The sequence below is a fragment of the Danio rerio genome, chromosome 4 (assembly GCF_049306965.1).
Source record: "Danio rerio strain Tuebingen ecotype United States chromosome 4, GRCz12tu, whole genome shotgun sequence".
Taxonomy (NCBI): domain Eukaryota; kingdom Metazoa; phylum Chordata; class Actinopteri; order Cypriniformes; family Danionidae; genus Danio; species Danio rerio.
Window position 1 is genome coordinate 4,996,281 of NC_133179.1, and position 26,446 is coordinate 5,022,726.

The 26,446-nt window shown below is 35.2% G+C and overlaps 1 protein-coding gene across 16 annotated transcripts in view; it reads right to left on the bottom strand.

Moving 5' to 3' along the window:
- dgki (diacylglycerol kinase, iota) overlaps nt 1-26,446 on the bottom strand; it is a 90,837-nt gene that overhangs the window by 17,175 nt on the left and 47,216 nt on the right. For 4 of the 16 annotated variants that reach the window (XM_073946932.1, XM_073946930.1, XM_073946940.1 and 1 more), the window contains exons 2-20: nt 25,210-25,318; nt 22,758-22,853; nt 20,873-20,944; nt 18,666-18,722; nt 17,486-17,551; nt 16,906-16,974; nt 15,687-15,803; nt 14,864-14,938; nt 14,598-14,693; nt 11,268-11,350; nt 9,315-9,375; nt 9,094-9,207; nt 8,336-8,461; nt 8,081-8,159; nt 6,730-6,785; nt 6,541-6,603; nt 6,372-6,445; nt 3,896-4,007; nt 3,350-3,549 (exon numbers count right to left, since the gene is read on the bottom strand). In XM_073946932.1, coding sequence (XP_073803033.1) covers nt 3,350-3,549; nt 3,896-4,007; nt 6,372-6,445; nt 6,541-6,603; nt 6,730-6,785; nt 8,081-8,159; nt 8,336-8,461; nt 9,094-9,207; nt 9,315-9,375; nt 11,268-11,350; nt 14,598-14,693; nt 14,864-14,938; nt 15,687-15,803; nt 16,906-16,974; nt 17,486-17,551; nt 18,666-18,722; nt 20,873-20,944; nt 22,758-22,853; nt 25,210-25,318 — 1,725 coding nt within the window. Of the gene's footprint in view, nt 1-3,349; nt 3,550-3,895; nt 4,008-6,371; nt 6,446-6,540; nt 6,604-6,729; nt 6,786-8,080; nt 8,160-8,335; nt 8,462-9,093; nt 9,208-9,314; nt 9,376-11,267; nt 11,351-14,597; nt 14,694-14,863; nt 14,939-15,686; nt 15,804-16,905; nt 16,975-17,485; nt 17,555-18,665; nt 18,723-20,872; nt 20,948-22,757; nt 22,854-25,209; nt 25,319-26,446 lie in introns of all 16 variants that reach the window. The other 12 variants (XM_073946931.1, XM_068220720.1, XM_073946935.1 and 9 more) reach the window with 3 other exon arrangements.

Below are 26,446 nucleotides of genomic sequence, written 5' to 3' on the forward strand. Positions count from 1 at the left end.
ACAGACAGATTATAGACAGACAAATTACAGACAGACAGATTACAGACAGACAGATTATAGACAGACAGACAGATTACAGACAAAAAAACAGACAGGCAGATTACAGACAGAAAAATGACACAGAGAGACAACAGACATACAGATGACAGACAGATTACAGACAGAATGACAGACAGACACAGACAGATGACAGATTTTAGATGGACAACAGACAAATGACACAGGCAGACGACAGACACAGACATACAGATGACAGACAGATGACAGGTGGATGACAAACAGACAGATTACAGACAGTCAGACAAATGACAGAAGACAGATTATAGTCAGAAAGACAAATGACAGACAGACAGACAGACAGACAGATTACAGACAGACAAAATACAGACAGATTACAGACATACAACAGACAGAGAGACAAATGACAGACATATTACAGACAAACACACAGATTACAAACAGATGACAGACAGATTATAGACAGACAAATTACAGACAGACAGATTACAGACAGACAGATTATAGACAGAGAGACAGATTACAGACAAACAACAGACAGGCAGATTACAGACAGACAACAGAAAAATGACACAGACAGACAACATACATAAAGATGACAGACAGATTACAGACAGACACAGACAGGTGACAGGTTTTAGATGGACAACAGACAAATGACACAGACAGACAACAGACACAGACATACAGATGACAGACAGACAGACAGACAGACAGACACAGACAGATGACAGATTTTAGACGGACAACAGACAAATGACAAATGCAGACAACAGACACACAGATGACAGACAAATGACAGACAGACATATTACACACAGACATACAGATTACAGACAACAAACAGACAGATGACAGACAGACATACAGACAGATGACATAGACATACAAACAGATGACAGACAGACATACAGACAGATGACAGACATACATACAGACAGGTTACAGACACAGACAGATGACAGACAAACAGATTACAAAGACATAAAGACAGATTACAGACAGACATTCAGAGAGATGACAGACAGACAGATGACAGACATACAGACAGATGACAGACCAATTACAGACACAGACAGATGACAGACAGACAGATTACATAGACATACAGACAGATTAAAAACAGAAAGACAGATGACAGACAGATGCATGAGTGGCAGCCGAGAGAAATGGAGACACAGACAGAAAAAGAAAAAGAAAGAGAACAACACTGAGCTATGCAGAGCAGCACACAGAGACGGCAGAGCATTAGTGCTGTTACTAATACTAACACACACCAGCTGTTAGACGGGTTAGTTAACACAACCTTAACCAGACGGCAGAAATCAGAGAAATACTGTCTGTTACACCCCACGGCTCAGAAAAAGACATGCTTTAACATGCTCTATATGAGCTCATGTGCTGGGGTCTAGTAATGAATTTTAAATAGCATTAAAATGTTAATCATACAGACATGATGCATTATTTAAAGTATTTATACTATGTATATTAATATACCATGAAAAGACCCTCATGAATGTGTCAGTAGGGTTTCAGATATGTAATATGTTGATCTTGTAATAACAGGAAAGCTTAGTTCAAACTGTTAAAAGTAAGATATTATAATTAAACAAAACCAAATCTGAGATTGCTAACCATTTCAGATTCATTCTTCTAGAAACAAAGATCCAACTATATCTTAACTACGTTAAATTAATCATTTTGTACGTCATCCACTTGTGTTATCACTTGATTGAATGGACATTATTAATGGTTATCAGCTGATAGATATGGGCCAGTAGGGGCCTTCAGAAGGCTGTTATCATCCATTCACATGGTTAATTAAATATACTAATAGAGAAGACTCCAGATCCAGATCCAGATCTGTTTTTACATTACTGTGATGGTTGGGTTTAGGGTTGTGGTAGGAATAGACGTTAATAAAATACAATTTATGGAACAATTAATAAATAATATAAATAATTATTATAGCTAATCAGCTATTATAATGGAGAAGACTCTAGATCCAGATCTGTTTTTACATTACTGTGATGGTTAGGTTTAGGGTTGTGGTAGGAATAGACGTTAAAAAAATACAATTTATGGAACATTTAATAAATAATATAAATAATTCTTGTTAACTTCCAACCGCAGCCATATGTGATCTATAGCTGATTAACCATGTGGATGGATGTCAGGCTCATTCTGAAAAAGTAGTCCCATGGACATTTCTGGAGACCGCGAAATATGGGATGTACGTATTTTTTGTAGTTTATGTTTTTGCTACACAGAGGCCGCTGTGTGCGCTTTTTCGCATCTCAAATGTCTCTCGAGTGCCATTCGCGCCCACGCTGTTCTCGTGTAAACCCACCAGAGGTCGCTGTCGAGTGACTGTCTGTCTGACTGACTGAATGACTGGGTGACCGGCCAATCGGCTGACCCACCCTCCTCCTCCTTCCCTAAACCCAACCAATCTTACCGATTGACCCGCCCACCCGCTTATTTCCCTAAACCCAAGCAACGATTAACAAAAGCCGTCCAAAAAAAGAAAAGCCCTCGTCTGACTTTTACCACGTTTTCGGATTTCACCACATTCTCACCCTGTAGTGAACTTGTTTATTTTTTGGATTCGGTTTTTGTCTTACCTGATTTCTGGAACCGCTCTTCCCCGGACTCGAACCCGGTTGTCATCTCAACTCCGCCGACGTACACAATGAGCTAACTGGACAAACTGATTGCGCTGGGAAAGCCTTCCACACGGAGGTAAGTGGTCAGCCGGTAAGCGCGAAAAGGAACGTCGTCATACCGCCTCATAGCGTTCGTTTAAAAATATGAAATGCAGCCATACGCACCTCTGGCTACATAAATCGCGGTCTCCAGAAACGTCCACGGGACTACGTTTTCAGAATGAGCTTGGGTTGCAGCCTTCTGAACCAACTAGTGGGTGCAGAAGGCCCCTACTGGCCCATATCTATCAGCTGATAACCACTGATAACACCCATTCAATCGAGTGATAACATTCGAATCGGCTGCTATTAAAATGATCTGCATGCTAATTAACATCTGTAATTGTGTTTATAATATACACCCTAACCCAACCCTTAAACCTGCCACCAAACACCACTAAAACTGACCTTTACCCCACCTCAATAGCGTGATATACAATACATTATATACACATTAGGTACACTGCACTTGTTTATTGATGCAGTTCTCTAGTAGTTAAGGCCCCTTAATATTTAAATATTTTAAACAATCACACACAAAAACAATAAGGATAACTTGTTTTCTCATGCACCATCTTGCAGGTTTGTATGTATGTGTGTGTGTGTGTGCGTGTTTAGTGACTCACTCATTGAGCAGCGGTACAGATGTGCGTCTCTTGCTCTTCTGCACCATGTTGGCCTGGTTCCTCAGAGAGATGCGCAGGGTGGAGGGCGCCAGACGGCACGGCTCTCCATCTACCTGCACTGGCAGAGTCTTGAAGGTGGTGATGAGCACCTCTCGACACTGATGGAGACGATCCCCATGACCACCAACCTGCAGCGCCGCCTGGTGGAGGATGGAAAGAACAGGAGATCACAACATCATCACTGATTGAGATGTACAGATGGGCAGACGGATAGATAGATAGATAGACAGACAGAGACACAGACAGAAAGACAGATGGAAGGACAGATGGACAGAGATTCAGAAAGACAGATAGAAGGATGGACAGACAGACAGATAGACAAATGAATATATGTATAGCCAGACAGACTAATGGATAGATGGAAAGACAGACAGACAGATAGACAGACTGATAGATGCATAGACAGACATATATTGATAGACAGACAGATGGATAGACAAGCAGACTGATGGATAAATGGACAAGCAGACAGACAGACAGACTCACCAGAGAGGCCATGGTGAAGCCGATGACCTCGATGCAGCCATCATCATGTCGCTGTGGCTCAAAGTCTCGGTGGTCTCCTGTGTTTCCCCATGGCATTGTTCCAGCACAGTATCTGCAGGGATCAGCAGTGTTCAGGAGTTTAACTCTGTTCAACAGATATAATCTCTGGGACATTTCTGTCCTATTATAATCAACAAGATTAAACTAGAATTAATACAATCAAAAAAACAAACAAGCATTGATTTAAAATCTATACAATCCAAACACAACTGAGCATTAATTTAAGCCTTGATTTTATATATATTTTTAATTTTTAGCTTGACTTAAAATTTATTCTACCTCATTAACTGTTTATTATTTTACAGTGTTTATCAGGTTAGCATGATCGCGATAATCAATTATAAATAAAAAATAAATAAGTAAAAAAAATACATAAAAAAATAAAATAAATATATTTCAAGAGTATAAATAAAGTACAAAATAATAATACTGTTAATTTCTAAATAATCATAAAATAAATAATAAATATAACAATAACACTAACAAAAAATACAAAATAAATAATTAATCAAATAATAAAAAAATAAAAAAACAAAAATAAATAATCAAATAAATAATAATAAATAAATTAATTAATTAATTAATAAATAATACTAATAAAAATAAATAATAATACTATTAATAATAATAATAATAATAATAATAATAAATAATAATAATAATAATAATAATAATAATCATAAAATTAAATAATAATAATAATAGTAACAACAACAATAAAACAAATCAATAAATAATATAAAAATGATAAGTATGAATAATAATATTAATAATAATACTAAATAATAATTATTAAAAATATAGTAATATTAATAGACATTTATTTTGAGCGTACATGATTGATCACCATTATATTTCCAAAGGTTTCATTTGAAGATAATTAAATAAATCTGTATTGTTCAGCAAAAAATAACTAATAAAATAGATAACTGTAATATTTAATAAAAAATTATAAACTAATTAATTTTAATACTTTTTAATACTTCAGAGGAAGTTACATCACAGCCATTTCTCTTACAGACTTCATTAAAGCCACAGGTAGCAAAACCAACCTTTCAAGCTCCACATTTTAACAGTGTTATGGGGAAAACATCGCATTAATCATCTGTGCACAATTGTTTTTTTCTTGGCACCAACTATCATAATAATGTGTTAGCAAAGGCCATTATTAGCGGTTCTGTCCTGACATTTACAACGTTTCAGACTAGACAGAAAAACATGTTTTCAAAGAGCGCTGTCAGGGGTTATTCACATATTTTTATCAATTATTTTTCATATTTAATGCCTGAATTCTACATTCTACCAGATAATGTTTATGATTAATAAATGATAACAGTTTACTGAAATATCTTATTAGTTAACTCAGACTATAAACATGTGCAGCGTTTATTACATTCTAATAATGTTGGTTCCGTTTTGGACAACCCCCCAAAAAAATGGGACTATAAATTGAATTTAAAAACCTACCCCGCAATATGTTTTGTCAATATTTTACCTAAATGTTTGGCATTTTAATACATATATTAATGTTTTATCCTTATTATTAATATTAATATTAATATTATTATCATTAGTCTATTATTGTTTTATTATTATTATTATTATTATGCTATTATTATTATTATTATTATTATTATATGTTATTATTATTATGCTATTACTATTATTATTATTATTATTATCATAATACTATTATTATTATTATTATTATTATTATTATTATTATTATCATTGTTAATATTATCATCATCATCATCATCATAATGCTATCATTTTATTATTATTATTATTATTATTATTATTATTATGTTATTATTTTTATTATTATCTTTGTGATAATATTACCAATAATAAAAATATAATAACACAGTGTTATAATTGGACTAAAAACAAAAAAAAACTTACCCTAAAATATGTTTGTAAATATTTTACACATATTTTACAGTATTGATATTAGTATTTGTTAATCTAATTTGTTAACGGTAATTCACATACGACTTTAATAATAATAATTATATATTTGATTAGTTTTGCATTAGAACAATAAAAACAGGCCACTTGTTTTGGTGATAATAATAACAACAAGAACAAGAACAACAATAATAATAATAATAATAATAGAGCTATAATAACACTACTACTAATAATAAATATTATTAAATTATTATTATTATTATTATTTTTTATTATTATTATTATTATTTTCTGCGTAATAATAATAATAATAATAATAATAATATTAATAGAAATATAATAACATACTAATAATAATAATAATAATAATAATAATAACATACCAATAATAATAATGCTTATTTATTTATTTATTTATTTAAGGTCTTTGATTTGTATGGGTTTTATGTTTATCTCATTATAAAAACCCTGCAGAGTATGGCTGCTCATTTCAGCATCAAACCTGGGAATATTCAAGAAGACGATGCACTGAAACTTGAGCTCCTGGATCTTGGCTGTGAGATCGGTGCCGTCACACTGAAGAGACAGAAAGACAGAAGAGCATGAGCTGGAGAAACAGCAGAGCAGAGACACTGAGAGATTAGGCAGGAGAACAGGAGCAGGAGACTCACCACAACTCGGACATGCTTAGACAGATCCCTGGAGCTCCTCTGGAGGAAGTCTGAGAACGCAGCCTGAAAAACAGTACAAACACTCTCAGTGTCTCACACACACACACACACACACACACACACACACACACACACACACACACACACACACACACACACACAGGACTGATTGACGGCAGCTCTGCTCACCCCTGCATAGAACATCTTGTTACGGAAGCGACTGTTGAATTTCTCTGGGTTTGCTTCTGTGAACGAGCAAAAACAACACAGATGATTATGAGACAGACGCAAAGAGCAGCTTTATCAACAGCTCAATCGGTTTAAAGAGACATTGTACAGCTTCCTATAGACTGTAATGTTGATATTTGAGCATGAAAAACATCTGCAGCTGAAGCACAGGCTGAACAGGCTCCACCCACTTCTAAAAAGCTCATTTGCATTTATAGAGGCACACACAAAATCAGCACACGCATTTAAAGCCTGGTATAATCATTGATCAGGGAGTTATTGAGTAGTTGTGTTTCAGTGTTTTTAGGGAGTGTGTGTGTACATTTGGGCATTTCAGTGTGTGTGAACACCAGTAACTGGCAATGCAATATACAATACAATGCAATGTAATGTATTATAATATAACGTAATATAATATAATACAATTCAATACGATACAATACAATAATATAATATAATACAATGCAATGTAATGTAATATAATATAACGTAATATAATATAATACAATTCAATACGATACAATACAATAATATAATATAATATAATACAATGCAATGTAATGTAATATAATATAACATAATATAATATAATACAATTCAATACGATACAATACAATACAATACTATACAATACTATAATATAATATAATATAATAATATAATATATTATAATATAATAAAATAAAATAAAATATAATATAATAATATACTATAATATACTATAATATAATATAATATAATATAATATAATATAATATAATTTAATATAATATAATATAATATAATATAATATAATATAATCATAATATAATATAATATAATATAATAATATAACATAATATAATAATATAATATAATAGAATATAATTAATATAACAATATAATATAATATAATATAATATAATATAATATAATAATATAATATAATATAATATAATATAATATAATATAATATAATATAATATAATATAGTATAATATAATATAATATAATATAATAATATAATATATTATAATATAATATATTTATAATTTAATATAATATAATATAATATAATATAATATAATATAATATAATATAATATAATATAATATAATATAATATAATATAATAATTAACCTTGATTAAATTACAAAATATGCCTCATACACTGTAAAATAGCGATTAGTTGTCTTCATAAAAATTAAGTCAATGGGTTTACTGGCTTTAAGTAAAATCAGCTTGTTGCTTTAAGGGCAATAGGTTTAAAGTAACAAATTGCTTATCCAGTATGTCTACATTTAGTCCTTTAATACAACACAATGACACAAACCTCTGGACTCGTGAAACTCCAGGGTGACGTGGGCATCGAAACCGAGGCTGAAGTAGTTATTGAACACATTTAAAGGAAGCTGAGAAAACACATACACACACACACACACACACACACACACACACACACACACACACACACACACACACACACACACACACACACACACACACACACACACACACACACACACACATCAGCATTGTGTAAATGTGAGATATTCATACAGTATATCACGATGACTGCAGTGTTTACCTTCTGTGTTCCCTCCTCGTGCTGGACCACTGAGCGCTCCACCTGCAGATTCCAGCGGTCCAGCTGGACCACAGAGCCGTCCTCCACATGACACAACACCTTCGACACCGGCTCGTCTGTGTAGCCCTGAAACACATAAAAAAGCAGCATTAAAATTTCTCAGCCTTCTTTGCTCATCAAGGGTGTCGATTTTAGTGCAAGGCAGCGTAACATGGCTACTGTACAGGGTCATTTACTCCCGGCATAAACACAGCACTTGACATGAATTGCAATGATTATTGCATCAATTCAAATGTTCCGACAGCGAGGATCATCACAGCCGCTTCATTGCTGATAATAGACTTTGGCCTGAGGGACGGAGAACATGGGGAAAAACACACTCCACATTCCAAGGCCGGTGTTTCTCCAGGCATAATGGAGAGTAATGAGTGGCATTTATCAGAGACGAGCACTTCACAGGCCAACGGCACAATCACATACTCTCAGCCAATCACAGCAGCCCATCCAGGAGCACTAATGACATTTTATCCAATTAGAATTCAGCAGTAAATGTCACATATTGAGAATATGCAAATGCTTATGCAAATTTGGATTTTATTACACTGTAAAAAGCGATTAGTTGGCACTTGAGAATTATTTAAATATGTACTTTATGTGACATCAGCAGGAAATTATATTCAGAACGGAAGAAAACATGAGCACAGATGCAGGTTTGAAATGATTGATTTAGCCTTAAAAAATCATAAGCGTGAACTTACACCTCCCCAGTTGAGTGTCCTAGCAAGGTCATTTCCTGTTCCAAGAGGAAGTACCGCCACAGGAGGCTGAGGGTTCATCTGAAGCTCATCTAAAGCCGACAGAATCCAGCCCACCTGAACAAACAGGAAAACCACTGTCAGAAACACACAACCTCTCCGAAAATACAGAAAGATTCATTTCAATATAGACAAAAATTTTCCCATCATGCACTGCGTCTTACGGTTCCATCTCCTCCACAGGCCAGGATGCGAAGATTTGGCACTTTCCTGTACAACTCCAACCTGATGGACAGATGGAGACAATAGAGACATTTGCTACTCATGCATTTACAGCTGATTAGCATGCTAATGAATATAATACTTCACTTAGCATTACAAATGTGAAATTTGTAATGTCTGAAACTGCTGATCTAACTAACTGACCGACTAACTAACTAACTAACTAACTAACTAACTAACTAACTAACTAACTAACTGACTGACTGACTGAAAAGCTGGTCAACCAACTAACTAACTAACTAACTAACTAACCAACTAACCAACTAACTAACTAACTAACTAACTAACTAACTAACTAACTAACTAACTAACTAACTAACTAACAGACTAGCTGACCAACTAACTAACTAACAAACTGGCTGCCTGGCTGACTAACTATCAGAATAAATGACTAACTATCTAACTAACTGACCAACCAACTAACAGATTAACTGAGCAACTAACGAATGGACTGACTGACTAACAGACTAACTGGGCAACTAACTGACAGATTAACTGAGCAACTAACTAACACACTAACTGACCAACTGACTGACCAACCAACAAACAGATTTACTGACCAACTAAATAACAGATTAACTGAACAACTAACTAACAGACTAACTGGCCAACTAACTGACTGAATAATTGACCTACCAACTAATAGATTAACTGACCAACTAACTAACAGACTAACTGACTAAATAACTAATAGATTAACTGACCAACTAACTAACTGACCATCCAACTAACTAACTAATAGATTAACTGAACAACTAACTAACTGACTAACTGGCCAACTAACTAACTGACCAACTAACTAACAGACTCACTGACCAACTAAATAATCGACTAACTGACCAACTAACTAACTGACTAACTGGCCAACTAACTAACTGACCAACTAACTTACAGACTAACTGACCAACTAACTAACAGATTAGCTGAACTACTAACTAACAGATTAATTGACTAACTAACTTACTAACTAATTCACCAACTAATGAAACTAAATGAGTAACTGACCAATCAACTAAGTAACTGGCTGACAGAAATACTAACTGACTAACTGACTGACTGACTGACTGACTGACTGGCTGGCTGGCTGGCTGATTGACTGACAAACTAACTAACTAACAGATTAACTGACTAACTGACTGACTGACTAACCAACTGACCAAATACCTAACTAACTGACCAACTAACTAACAAACTAACTGGACAACTAACTAAGTAACTAACTAACCCAAATAACTACCCCCTTAACTAACTAACTAACTAACTAACTAACTAACTAACTAACTAACTAACTAACTAACTAACTCAGTAAATAAATAAATAAACAAACAAACATAAAAAATATAAACCGTTAATAGTCATTATTTGCTAGTGACCCCTGCTGGTAGATTTTTAAGTGTGGATTAAAGGAGTGTGTGTGTGTGTGTGTGTGTACTGGTATAGGTGGTTTACAAGTACAGTTGATTGTATAATGAGATGGGTATAACCCCTTAAAAACAAAATATTTTCACATGCTTTTCACATTCAAATTTTGCCACAAGTTTTTACATAAAATGCATTATGCCTATGGAGAGTCTTTAAAACCCCCTGTGTGTGTGCGCAAATGTTGATTTTCTGCTTTAATAGAGGGAGTTTAATCACAGCTCTGTCAGTCAGATCTGAAGAAAAGCCCCCAGTCGTCCAGCTGTGTCTCAATACTCTCTTTCTCTGTGTGTTTCTGTGTGTTGAACGGCCTTACAGCTCAATTACTGACACAACTGAAGCAGTGGGCAGCGGGCAGCTTCTAGAAACACTGAACTCTCTCAGAGATTCGACGACTACATAATTAACGTGCTGGAGACAAATGGTGGGTTAAAGCGCATTACGGAAGGGAGAGATGATCTGAAACGGAGACTCACGCATCTCTGGGGCCTCCCTGAGACAAATCAAACACCTGCCGAGGGTTCAGGATCCACATGAACATCTGCAGGAGCTTCGTGCCCTGAAAATCACAGACGTCACAAGTTCAGACTGACAGAATTGTGTATATAGAGAGATTAATGATACAAACAAAGACAAAATGATAGACAGAATGACACAAAATAAATAAAAAAACAGACAGAATGACAGACAGAATTATTATAATCTTACAGAAAAAATTATGACAATACAGAGAGAATAACAGATAGAATGAGAGACCAAACAAATTGAATGATAGGCAGAACTACAGAAAAAACAACAGACAGAATGACACAAAACAATTACAGAAAGACAGACAAATGACAGACAGAACAACAGACTAAATGATAGACTGAATGACAGACAAAATGATTACAGAAAGGCAGAATGACAGACAGAATGATTAAAGAAGCCAGACAGAACGACAGACAAAATGAGTGCAGAATGACAGACAAAACGACTGACAGAATGGCAGACAGAGCAATAGACAAAACAACAGACATAAAAAATTATTACAGAGTGCAGAATGACATACAGAATGATAGACAGAACGACAGACAAAACAACAGACAGAATGACACAAAAAATTACAGAAAGACATACAAATGACAGACAGAAGAACAGACTAAATAATAGACCGAATGACAGACAAAATATTACAGAAAGACAGAATGACAGACAGAACAACAGACAGAATGATTAAAGAAAGCCAGACAAGCTGAGTGCAGAATGACAGACAAAACGACAGATTGAATCGCAGACAGAGCAACAGACAAAACAACAGACAGAATAGTAACAAAACAGATTGAATGATAGACAATATGACAGACAGAATGATTACAGAAAGACAAAATGACAGACAGAACGACAAACAGAATGATTAAAGAAAGCCAGACAGAACGACAAAATGAGTGCAGAATGAGACATAACGATGACAAAACAACAGATTGAATGACAGACAGAATGATAGAGAGAACGACAGACAAAACAACAGACAGAATTTCACAAAATAATTACAGAAAGACAGACAGAATGATAAACAGAACGGCAGATTGAATGATAGACGAATGATTACAGAAAGACAGAATGGCAGACAATTGACAGATAAAACGAGTGCAGAATGACATAAAGAACAACAGACAAAAAGACTGATAGAAGACAGAACAACAGACAAAATAACAGACAGAACGACAGACAAAATGATTATAGAAAGACATGCAAAATGACAGAAGAACAGACAGAATGATAACAAAACAGCTTAAATGATAGATAGAACAACAGACAGAATGACACAAAATAATTACAGAAAGACAAACAGAATGATGGACAGAACGACAGACTGAATGACAGACAGAATGATTACAGAAAGACAGAATGGCAGACAGAATGACAGACAAAAAAATGACAACACAACAGATTAAATGATAGACAGAACAACAGACAGCACAACAGACAGAACGACAGACAGAATGACAGAACAACAGACAAAACAACAGACAGAATGACAGACAGAATGATTACAGAAAGCGACGCTAAATGACAGAACAACAGACAGAATGATAAAAATAGCTTGAATGATAGACAGAACAACAGACATAATGACAGACAAAATGAGTGCAGAATGACGGACAGAATGATTACAGAAAGACAGAATGGCAGACGAAATGACAGACAAAACAATGACAACACAACAGATTAAATGATAGACAGAACAACAGACAGAATGACAGAACAACAGACAAAACAACAGACAAAATGATAGAACAACAGACGAAACAACAGACAGACAGAATGATTACAGAAAGACACGCAAAATGACAGAACAACAGACAGAATGATAAAAAATAGCTTGAATGATAGACAGAACAACAGACAGAACGACAGACAAAATGAGTGCAGAATGACAGACAGAATGATTACAGAAAGATAGAATGGCAGACAGAATCGCAGACAAAATGATGACAACACAACAGATTGAAAGACAGACAATGTCAGACAAAACAACAGACAGAATGACAGAGCAACAGACAAAACAGACAGAATGACAGACAAAATGATCACAGAAAGACACGCAAAATGAAGGAACAACAAACAGAATGATAAAAAACAGCTTGAATGATAGACAGAACAACAGACAGAACGACAGACAAAATGAGTGCAGAATGACAGACAGAATGATTACAGAAAGACAGAATGGCAGACAGAATCACAGACCAAACGGTGACAACACAACAGATTAAATGAAAGACAGAATGATAGACAAAACAACAGACAAAACAACAGACAAAATGACAGAACAACAGACAAAACAGACAGAACGACAGACAAAATGACTACAAAGAGACAAGGAAAATGACAGAACAGACAGAATGATAGCAAAACAGCTTGAATGACAGAAAAAACAACAGACAGAATGACAGACAAAATTAGTGCAGAATGACAGACTAAATGATGACAACACAACAGATTAATCGATAGACAGAATGACAGACGAACAACAGACAAAATGATTACAGAAAGACACGCAAAATGACAGAACGACAGACAGAATGGCTACAAAACAGATTGAATGATAGGCAGAACAACAGACAGAACGATAGAGAGAACGACAGAAAAATCAACAGACAGAATGACAGAACAACAGACAAAACAACAGACAGAATGACAGACAAAATGATTACAGAAAGACTCGCAAAATGACAGAACGACAGACAGAATGGCTACAAAACAGATTGAATGATAGGCAGAACAACAGACAGAACGATAGAGAGAACGACAGAAAAATCTGACAGAATGACAGAACAACAGACAAAATGACAGACAAATGATTACAGAAAGACTCGCAAGATGACAGAACAACAAACATAATTATAACAAAACAGCTTGAATGAAAGACAGAACAACAGACAGATTGAGTACAGAATAACAGACATAATGACAGACAAAATTAGTGCAGAATGACAGACAGAATGATTACAGAATCAGAATCATTACAGACAGAATGACAGACAAAACGATGACAACACAACAGATTGAATGACAGACAAGAGGATTACAGAACAACAGACAGAATGACTGACAGAACAACATCTAACAAGAAATAATATATCTTGTGTTCATTTTATTTGGAGTCAAACTTGCTAATATAACATATTTGTTCATGTATTTATTAAACTAGTATGCTAAGTAGACATATGATACGCTTTTAATGTGCAGTCATTTAGTCATTCTGGCTCTTTCAGCGTTTATTGTGCCATAATGACTGTCAATTATTCCTCCATGAAGCCTACCTGGTTTCCTCCACTTTTCGGGTTGACGAACACCAGCACTGGTTTCATCAGCGGTGACGGCAGCGGCTTCAGCATGAATGGACGCCATTTAGATTCCTGCACAAGTCACTTCATTATACTTCAATGAATGCGCATTAGCACAACGACACACACACATACACACACTGAAGTAGGCTGTGTGGGGACAGATGATCACAGAGCAGGAGTTAAGGGAAGAAAAGGCCCTCAGAAAACCTGGGAAAAGCACAGGAATCAGATTTACTCACATCCGTGCCCTTTTTGCTGGCTCTTCTTTTGAACGACGTCCGTTTTTTCCTCCGAGTGGAGTTTTTAAATGAGCTCTGGGACACAGGAGAGAGACGCCGACTAAGATATACCAGCAGGACCAAGTTGTAGGTTTACAAAAACGAATATTTCACAGAACAACATGAGGATGAACTACTCCAACAATATTTGCATTAAAAAAAAAGAAACTTCCCTTTTAGCAACTCCTGAATTGAAAGTGGCATCGATGTCTGTGCCACCGTTCAAAAACTCTCCCCATCAATGCATGAATGAATCCACCAATCATGTCACAAGAATGGGCGTGGCCTAAGTGTCTGCTATGACTTTTGATATGATGGGTCGGTTTTTGATCAATTCAATCGATCGTAGCTCGCAATGCAACAGAAAAACTGATGTCAGAAGTGTAGAACACAATGAAAGAAGCTCCATATAAATTATGTAGATGATTCCAAGCATATTTAAGCTGAAGCTGATCAGTGTAGAAAGACAAGAGCGCACAGCTCAGCTTTAAAACACAGTCCGGTGTCACTTTCCATTAGAGCCTCCTACATAAACCTCGCTTCAGGCTCAGGTCTTAAACAGAAATTGGGGGCAAAGTATACATAATTCTGACTTCAACTCTACATATTAAAATAAGAAGAGTCCATTTTGATTTCATGGTGACTTTAAAAGCCAAAACAAGTTCTGAATTATAGATTATTTCAGCTGGATTTAGCTAGAAATTATGTTTGATCTTTGGTTTGGCTTGCAGTGTATCGAGGCCCTCTAATCACACACAGACTCTGTCATCGGAGTTGAGCGTACCTGCGGTTTCCGGACTTTAATAATCCAGGATGGTGGGACAATGACCCCGGCGTGAGCTCCCAGTGAACAGGGCTCCTCAATCTGATGCAGCATGAAACACGTCACCTTGTTGTGGAACTGCAAACAGAGAAAGAGGTCAGTCTGCAGCACAAAACCAACAAGACTTTGTGAGTTAAAGCGATCACTGACCCAAAAGTGAACATTCTGCCATCATTTACTCACCCTCCGCTTGTTCCAAACCTCTTTGAGCTTCTTCTGTTGAGCTAAAAATAAAGATATTTTGAAGAATGCTGGAAACTGGTAGACACTGACTCTTCCGCGGTATTTGTTTGGATCTATAATATTTACTATGGATGTGTCAACGGCTATCGATTTACAACATTTTTCAAAATATCTTCTTTTGAGTACAACATAAAGGTCTTGAAGCTGACATCCAATTTTACCTGCGGCCTTGCCTCACTTCATTTAAACATTTATACAGAAACTACATATACACACACACACATAATATACACGGCCACTTTATTAGGTACAACTGCTCGTTAACGCACATTTCTAATCAGACGATCACATGGCAGCAACTCAATGCATTTAGGCATGCAGACATGGTCAAGACGATCTGCTGCAGTTCAAACCGAGCATCAGAATGAGGAAGAAAGGTGATTTTATTGACTTTGAACGTGGCATGGTTGTTGGAGCCAGACGGGCTGGGCTGAGTATTTCAGAAACTGCTGATCAACTGGGATTTCATGCACAACCATCTCTAGGGTTTACAGAGAATGGAGAAAATATCCAGTTAGTGGCGGTTCTGTGGGCACAAATGCCTTGTTGATACTAGAGGTCAGAGGAGAATGGCCAGACTGGTTCAAACTGATAGAAAGGCAACACTTGTTAGATGTAAATTATTGCAGAGGTAGACTATAGATAAAATAAGGTATAATTTGTTAATATTAGCACATTTCCTAACTAGAACTAATAATGAACAACACTTTTAATAGTAATAATTATTTTTTTGTAGTGCTGGGCGAAGATTAATCGCGATTAATCGCACACAAAACAAAAGTTTGTTTTTGCTCATCACTCGTTTTGTTGCCCCAAGTTGCTCTAGCATTTGCATATTATGCGACAGATGGCTCTGTTTGGAAGCATTTGCGGATGAGTAAATGATGAGTAAATGTTCACTTTTGGGTGAATTATCCCTTTATAAGCTGCCCCTCACCGCCTGTTTGCACCAGGAGCAGCTGATGGCCACGATCTCCTTACTGTGGAAGAACTTCTGTGGAAAACTCTGCAAGGACAGAGAAAATACTGCATTAAGACTCGTTCTTGTCTCTGTACACAAATAATATCCATAAACTAGCTGTTTTAATGTTCCCCTTTTTATTTGTGCTTTTAAACTGCATTATGGTAGCTTGAGCTTTCTTCCAACATCTATTAACCATGAAAAAAGTAACTTTTATTAACATTCTTAATAGTTTAAAGTGATATATTGTCTGGGTTGGTGTTGCATAATACACTACAAAAACCTTGTAATAAACTGCCCGTGCATTTTTTTTTATTTTACAAACTTATTGATCTATCTACATATTATTTCTTATACATTATATTATTTCAAACTACGAATATGTCGATAAAAGTCACTTTGTTGAACTGTAAAGTTGAATTTTCAACATCCAAGGTATACAGAGCAGAGATTAACATCCCATAATGCAATTCACAACCGTAAGTAAACTGAAAGCTCTTAATTCACAGATATGTTTTACACTGTAGATGAAGTAGGCTGTGTTTGTGTGACGTACTTTGCCGCACTGTCGACATTTTCCCTCCTGTCGGCGACGATGAACCCAGTGGTGCCGCAACACATTCTGCTGTCACAAACACACATGCACACACACACAAGTAAACATTATTCTGCAACAGCAGACACACATTACAGTGAGTGTGTATGCCAAAGCATCTTCAGTGTGATCAGTGGCGCAAAAAGGGGGTATGCAGTATATGCAGCTCATAGGGGCGCCACACATGGGGGGCGCTATTATGCCAAAACTATTTTTTAAATTATCCATATTAAAAGTTTCAAATATTATATATATATATATATATATATATATATATATATATATATATATATATATATATATATATATATATATATATATATATATATATATATATATATATATATATATGTATGTATATATATATATATATATATATATATATATATATATATTAAAAAAAAAATATATATATATATATATATATATATATATATATATATATATATATTTGTTAAAAAAGTTTATTTAGCATTTTATATGCGTATAATATTGTATTTTATTAAATTAAAAAATCATTCCACTATTTTAATTTTAGCTACGAACAAAGTTATAACATTTCAATTAAATAGAACATTTCTGTTTTTTTTTTCACTAAACATTTGACAGTCTTTTTTATTTAACTTTTAGCAGTTTCAGTCAATTGTTCTTGCAAAGACAGACCTTACACTTCTCACAGTATGCATGTGAGAAGTAATTGCAATGTTCTTTTGCCCTTTAGGACTCCCATGTCTATCATTTTGTTTTGACAAATGTAGTACAAAAAGTCCAAAAGCAAGGCCAGTCAAGGTGCTATAATCATTTAGTGAGGGAAAATTAAATTGAGAAGAAATTTGGGGTGGTATGAGATGCATTTCTTTGCAACTTAACATGCTTAATGTTATTATACCTTTTACTACTTCATACTATTTCAGTTGTGTTCAGAACTGCGAAACTGTATTTTTGAAGCATATTCATATCTTTATGAAAAAATATCCTTAATTTATTAATGGAAATATTTTCCACATTTTATCACTTGCCTGTTATAAAATATAGTTGGATTGAAGGGGGGCGCACAAAAGTTGAAACCGCATACCCATCAGTAAATGTGCAGTTGCGCCCCTGAGTGTGATTGATGTGGTAAGGAGATAAAGAAACTCACGTCTCTGAGGCATCGAGAGCTGCCCTCTCTGAAAGTGGGTTTACAGCGGAAGTTGATCTGTTGGGACAGATTTATAGATTAGATTTGCAGAATAATATAAAAAGCAGCTACTATTGTTCCAGATCAATGGTCTCAAACTCAATTCCTGGAGGGCCACAGCTCTGCACAGTTTAGCTCTTGAACACCTTGATTAGTTGGAGCAGGTGTGTTTAATTAAGGATAGAGCAAAACTGTGCAGAGCTGTGGTCCTCATGAATCGAGTTTCAGACCTGTGTTCTAGATCAGGGGTGTCCAAACTTGGTCCTGGAGGGCCGGCGTCCTGGAGTCTTAGGCTCCAACCCTGATCAAACACACCTGAACCAGCTAATCAAGCTCTTACTAGATTAGGGCTGCCTAAACTTGGTCCTTAAGGGTTGGTGTCCAGGAGAGTTTAGCTCCAACCCCAATTAAACACAACGGACCTAAATAATCAAGCTCTTACTAGATCAAGGGTGTCCAAACTTGGTCCTGGATTGCTGGTGCCCCGCATAATTTAGTTCCAACCACAATTAAACACACCTAAACCAGCTAATCAAGCTCTTACTAGATGAGGTGTGTCCAAACTCAGTCCTTGAGGGCCGGTGACCTACATATTTTAGTTCCAACCCCAATTAAACACACCTGAACAAGCTCTTATAATAGGTATACTAGGAAACTTCCAAGCAGGTGTGTTGAAGTAAGTTGGAGCTAAACTCAGCCCGCTCAGATTATGGCCCTCCAAAACAGAGTTTGGACACCCCTGTTCTAGATCATCTCAAAGCTATTTATTTATATTATTCATCATATTATTAATACAATCATATTCATTATTTATATAACTTTCAGATTTGGCTTATTATTATTTAAATAATCATTAAATCCACAGCAAGAAATACAGAAAGACCATTTTAATGTGGTGATGTCAAAGGCCCATGAACATTTCCTGCTTGTTGTCAAACCATTTCATTACAATAACAAGAGGCAAATCAATCATAATGTAACGTTAAAACAGCTGCCATAGCATTATTTATTAATTTGTAGACCTTTTGGGATTCTCTGAAGCGATGAAAATCACAAATGTAAAACAGAAAATACGTTAGGACCACTGCTATTGTTCACGTCCCTCAAAATAGTCTATATAGTTGAGGGCAAAATTATCAGCCCTCCTGTGAAAATTTTATCCTTTTTTCCAAAACATTTACCAATATTTTATATGAAATTTTGTCTTTTGAAAAAGAAAATTCTTATTTGTTTTAGTGTGATGAATAGAAGCAATTTTATTCAATTTTTTATGATTTTTACGGTTCATATTAACAAGAAATATTAAAATATATCTTTATTACATTTACATTTACATTTAGTCATTTAGCAGACGCTTTTATACAAAGCGACTTACAAATGAGGACAAGGAAGCAACTTACACAACTATAAGAGCAACAATGAATAAGTGCTGTAGGCAAGTTTCAGGTCTGTAAAGTCTAAGAAGGAAAGTATTAGTACTTTTTTTTTTTGGGTACAGTTAGTGTGATATCCAGAGAGGCAATTGCAGATTGGGAAGTGAAGTAGAGACCTATTAAATTGGCTACAGAACAAACCATTTGGCTACACTATTATCATTATATTTACTCATACCTATATTTTCAGTATGCAATATTATAATATTAATAATATAGAAATAAAATGCTGAATCATTTCTAAAATATTCACCTTTAAATAAATAAATAGTCCAAAAACGACTGAAAAATACAATCCACATACTGAGTAAAACACAACCCAGTTTTTTTCTTAAAAAAAAAAAAAAACTATATACACTCAAGCCCAAAATTATCCATACCCCTGGGGTAGGAATAATTGCAGGCTTGACTAATATAAAAATTGAAATATCATATATCTATAGTCAAATAATATATCTATTCATGCTTTACTAATATATATATAGTAAAATAATATAGGCACAACTATATATCTCCAGTGAACTAATACATCTATCTACAGTGAAATCTAGCATCATTCATCCCCGTCTCCTCCAGATGACTATATTTGATCAGGCAACAGCAGGAACCCACAGCTCCTGATCCTAAAAACCACAGCGGAAAAACCCGGATTATCCCGCCTCCTCTTCCTCCTGATGTCTGTTTGAGGATCTGCTCATCTGTGCATGAGAATAAAGAAACAGCAGATCTGCTTACCTTGTCCAGCTCCTCGATGCAGGCGGTGTGAACCACGATCTTACAGGCCGCACACTTCCTCCGGGGAGCAGACTTCTTAAACAGCACAAAACACAACACAGCTCAACACACGCCATTTTTAAAAACTTTGAACATGGCATGGTTGTTGGTGCCAGATGGGCTGGTCTGAGTATTTCAGAAACTGCAGATCTACTGGGATTTTCAGGCACAACCATCTCTAGGGTTTACAGAGAATGGTCTGAAAAAGAGAAAGCATCCAGTGAGCGGCAGTTCTGTGGGCGCAAATGCCTTGCTGATGCCAGAGGTGAATGGTCAGACTGGTTCCAGCTGATAGAAAGGCAACAGTAACTCAAATAACTATACATTAATATATATCATGCCACTAATAATTTGAACCCAGCTTGTTTTGTTTCCTAATTTAATCAACTTTCTTGAACTAATCTGAATCTGCAGCTCATCGTTGTATAATTCAGCGGTTCAGCCTTCAGCTGTAAAAAGCTTGTTTTCTCTCCGGCAATGGCAGGATTTTGCCAACCACTTGAAGTGGCAATAATAGAGCTGCCACGGCTCTTGAAAACATCAGAGCGGAGCGGCGCTTTAACAAAAGCTCAACCAAATCCTTTTACCTGCTGAAAAACCTCAGTCTAATAGCTGCTTCTGCCTTTCTCAGCTTCACATTTACTCCTGAAAGAAACGTCAGATCTGAAGTGCTCTAATGATGAACACAGCCAGTCTAAACTAGAGCTCACAAAACTCACTTTAGCATTTCTGTATCATACCTTAACAATATTGATATATTAATTTCTATTTTTGATACTTTAAATCAAGCAATAAATCAAGTTACTGTGTAGTTTTCATGCATGTGTTAATTACTTTATTTGCGTTACAAAACTTTGAATAATAATAATAAAATGAAGAAATAATAATAATAATAATAATTAAACAATAGTAAAAAATAAAATAAAAATAACCATAATAAAAATAAAAATAACAATAATAATTATAATAATAATCATAATAAACAAATAATAATAATGAACAAGTTATAAACAAATAATAAAACAATAATAAAATAAAATGAATCATAATAAAACAATGACAACAACAACAATAATAAGCACAAATAATAATAATAATAATAATAAATAATAAACAAGTTATAAACAAATATTAATAACAATATATAAACAAATAATAATAAAAAATAATACAAATTTAAATAAATTAATAATAAAAATAATAATGATGATAATGATAATAATTATAATAATTATTATAACAATAATAAAATAATAATAACAACAATAACAATAATAAACAAAATAATAACAATAATAAAACAATAATAAAAATAAAATTAAATGAATTATAAAAAAGAATAATGATTATAATAATAATAATAATAATAAAATAAATAAATAATATCAATAAAATAATAATAATAATAATAATAATCACAACAATAATAAACAACAACAACAAAAACAATTAATAAACATTAATAAACATTAATAAACATTAACAAAATAAACATTAACAAAAACAACAAGTAATAAACATATATTAATACAAAATATTTAATTATTAATATTAATAATAATAACCTTGTTATCATTAAATAAAAATGTTAAAAATATACAATATATTAATAACTTGTAATCTTGAATAAATAATCTAATCCTGCAATGTGACTGTTGTAGATACACACGTTGCAATATTGATGCTCAAACTATAAATTGTCCAGCCAAAAGCTAGAGCATTAAAGACAACACTGGAGGACACCATTATAAATTAGCCTGACTGAGAGTGTGATAATACAGTTTAAAACAGTGTGAAGTTTTTCAGTATCAACCAACAGCATCAGTTTGAAGGGTGTTTAACTCACTGCGATCTTGGCCACACAGGTTTCTTCACCCAGGTAGCAGAGTTCACCGGAGCAGTTGGTCTCCAGCCACAGATGATCACCGTTCACTGCGTTTTCCTGGACACAAACACACACCGCTGTTAGATCTCAAGCTGATGTCAGGATGATTATGTCTCCTTTCATTGGCACTTTTAGTCTTATTACTGCAATTAAATATGCTGGAATAGTTGGCGATTCATTCTACTGTGGCGACCTCTAAAAAGCTAAAGGAAAATGAATGAATTAATTAATTATGGGATTTTGATCTTTCTACCAACAACTTTTAACCTTGAAAAGTTTGAAAAAGTCACTTTTATTAACATTTTTTAATAGTTTAAAGTCACACAAACACACACACACACTCATGCACACACACTCAAACACACGCACAAGCATGTACACAAACACTAACATGCACCCACACATACACACTGCAGCTTTAGCAAGGCGCATGAATGTTTGATGGCAGCTCTGGTCCCGTCAGGATCTTACAGGGAAGGAAAGGCCAGTGCAGACGCAGGGGAAGCTCCCGCTGGGCTCCATCTGTACACTCCGCACCTGGATTAACCACTTTCTCTCTCTTGCCATGCCAAACTTCATTGCGGGACCCGCCACGACACACCACACCCACCAGCGCAAATGTGCTGATACAAGCACAACTATTACACAACCTCATCCTCGGCACAAACAGTCCTGGAATATCACAAACTGTATTTTAAAAAAACACTGTCTGTCAGGCGTTCATTGCATTTTGTAGAAACAAACGTGCTGCAACAGTTTCAGCTGGAGCCACCTGCAGGTTCTAAACAGGCCAACTTTATGCAGGAGTTTTAAGAGTAGCTTTGGTGCTCTGATCTATTGTTTTGGGTGGTGCTATGCGGTTTATATGAAGTTTCAGGACAGTGTTATCGTTAGATACACTGATATATATATATATATATATATATATATATATATATATATATATATATATATATATATATATATATATATATACATACACATACATACACACAGTTAAGGTCAGAGTTGTTAGCCCCTCCCTGAATTATTAGCCTCCCTGTTTATTTTTTCCCCAATTTGTGTTTAAGGCAGAGAAGGTTTCTTTAACACATTTGTAAACATAATAGGTGAATTAGGTTAACTAGGCAGGTTAAGGTGTAGACAGTTTAAAAAAATTAGCTTAAAGGGGCGAATAATTTTGTCCTTAAAATGGTGTTTAAAAGATTTAAAACGGCTTTTATTGTAGCCGAAATTAAACAATTAAGACTTTCTCCAGAAGAAAAAATATTATCACATATACTGTGAAAATGTCCTTGCTCTGTTAAACATCATTTGGGAAATATTGAAAAAAGAAAAAATAACTCAAAGGGGGGCTAATAATTCTGACTTCAACTGTATATATATACATATATATAGAAATATGTTGCATAATACTTATTATTATTATTATCTTCTTACTTTCTTTCTGTCTGTCTGTCTGTCTGTCTGTCTGTCTCTCTTTCCTTCTTTACTTTCTTCTTTCCTTCATTCCTTCCTTCCTTTCTTTACTTCCTTCCTTCCCTCCTTCTTTTGCTTTCGTTCTTTACTTCCTTTTCTCCATTCCATTCCTTTCCTTTCCCTCCTTCCTTCCTTCCTTCCTTCCTTCCTTTCCTTCCTTCTCTCCATTCCTTTCCTTCCCTCCTTTTTTCCCTTCCTTCGCTTCCCTCCTTCCTTCCTTTCTTCCTTCCTTTCTATCCTTCCCTTGCTTCCTTTCTTACTTCCTTTTCTTCCTTCATTTCCATCCTTCTTTTTCTTAATTTATTTCCTTCTTTCCTTCATTCCCTTCCTGCCTCTCCATTCCACTTTCATTTTCTTCCTTCCTTCTTTCCTTCCTTCACACCCTTCCTTACTTTCCTTCCTTCCGTGTTTCCTTCATTTCCATCCTTCTTTTTCTTCATTTCTTTCCTTCCTTCTTTCCTTTCCTTTTCTTTCCTTCCTTCCTTCCTTCCTTCCTTCCTTCATTCTTTCCATTCATTCCCTTCCTTCTTTCCTTTTCCTTCCTTCCTGTTCTCCCTTTCCTTTCCTTCCATTCCTTTTTTCCTTACTTTATTTTCCTTCCTCCCTTCCTTTCTTTATTAATAATGTCTGTTCTGTATTGTGTTATTGTGTTGTATACTGTGTATTATTTCCTGTAATGTTTAGATATTCAATGTGATCATGTGACCATTGAGTTTTCAAATGAACAGCAGACGCACCTGAAGATTGTCACCCTGATGCAGGCAGAATAGTGCTGTTTATAAAATCATAGCTCGTTAATACATTTTGATTTTACTTTTTAACTTACTTTTTCGACTGCTTCGGACTTCTGAGTTTGTTGTTTATCTTTTTGAATCCCTTATTTTAAATAATTTTTTTCCAGTAATAAAGCAGATAGGTCATGCAGAACACTTACACTCCAGTCCACGGTGTTGCGGAGCTCCTTGGCTGGTCCGTTGCTCAAGGCAGGGAAGGGATTCTGGGCCGGACCCAAATGCTGGAGGCCCGAGCGCGAGATGGCTTTCCTGCAGAGCAGAACCAACACAAAATAGCTTCAGTGCAAGAGTAAACGCATCGAGGAGAAAATAATGAGACCTTGCTGAACTGAAGCTTTGACATCTGGGATAAGCCCCTCGCTGCTGCGCATAAAAGGACTAATCATCTTGAAGCTAAAGTGGGAACACGCTACAAACACACACACACAACAGGAGACGGCCGTCTACCTCGTGCCAGTATCAAAATGATCCAGACCAATCTGTTAACCAGTCTGCTTGGCCAGGAAGTTCCCATAATTCCCTGCACGCAAAGAGAGCCTGTGCCTCATATGGTAAAATGCATGAAGTCAAAATGTTGATTTTGCTAGCTCACATTGCTAGTTTTGCGCTGAACAGTTCATCTGTGCATGTCATTAAGAAAAAAAAAATCCCAAAAATTAAAATCTGGAAATGCACTTCTTGTTTGTCTGTTAAATGCTCAAATTAGGTCGGTCTGATGGTATTGGGCGGGGCTAACACACTCAATCACGCCCCTCAATTTTGACAACAAACAGAAATGATGAGGAGGAGGAGTCTGTTAGGCTGTAATAACTCTCCCCAAACCCCTTTCCCCAGTCTTTCTGAATGAAACGCCTACTTTATTACATCCAATCAGCTCGGAGTAGAAAAAACAAGCCACGCCCACTGTTATCTCATTTCATCTTCTGTTTCTTTAGGAACTGCTTCTTAATATGAAAGAAAATGCAGACTTTAAATGTGATGTGGTGTATGTGTGTGTGTGCGTGTGCATGTGTGTGTGTCAGCAAGGGACTTGCATGAGTCAGTATCGTGTGCTCACTTCCTCTGTCTGTGACTCTTCCACAGAACTGGCCATCATCCCATGCCAGAAACAGAGATGGATCAACTCAAATGCACATTTACACAGAGTAGAATCGTGCATAGTGCATTAAAGAGATAACATTTCTGCCACTTTACTTACTCTTTACTTCCCCCTTGAACAATTACTACATTGTTAAAAAATATCCTGGTTGCCTTCAATTTTTATGCTGAATCAAGTTAACCCCATGAGTCCACTGAACTTATATTATGTTAAACTGACTTAAAACAGCTTGTGTAACTTATAAAATTAAGTTAGAACATGATGACCTTAGTTTAAAA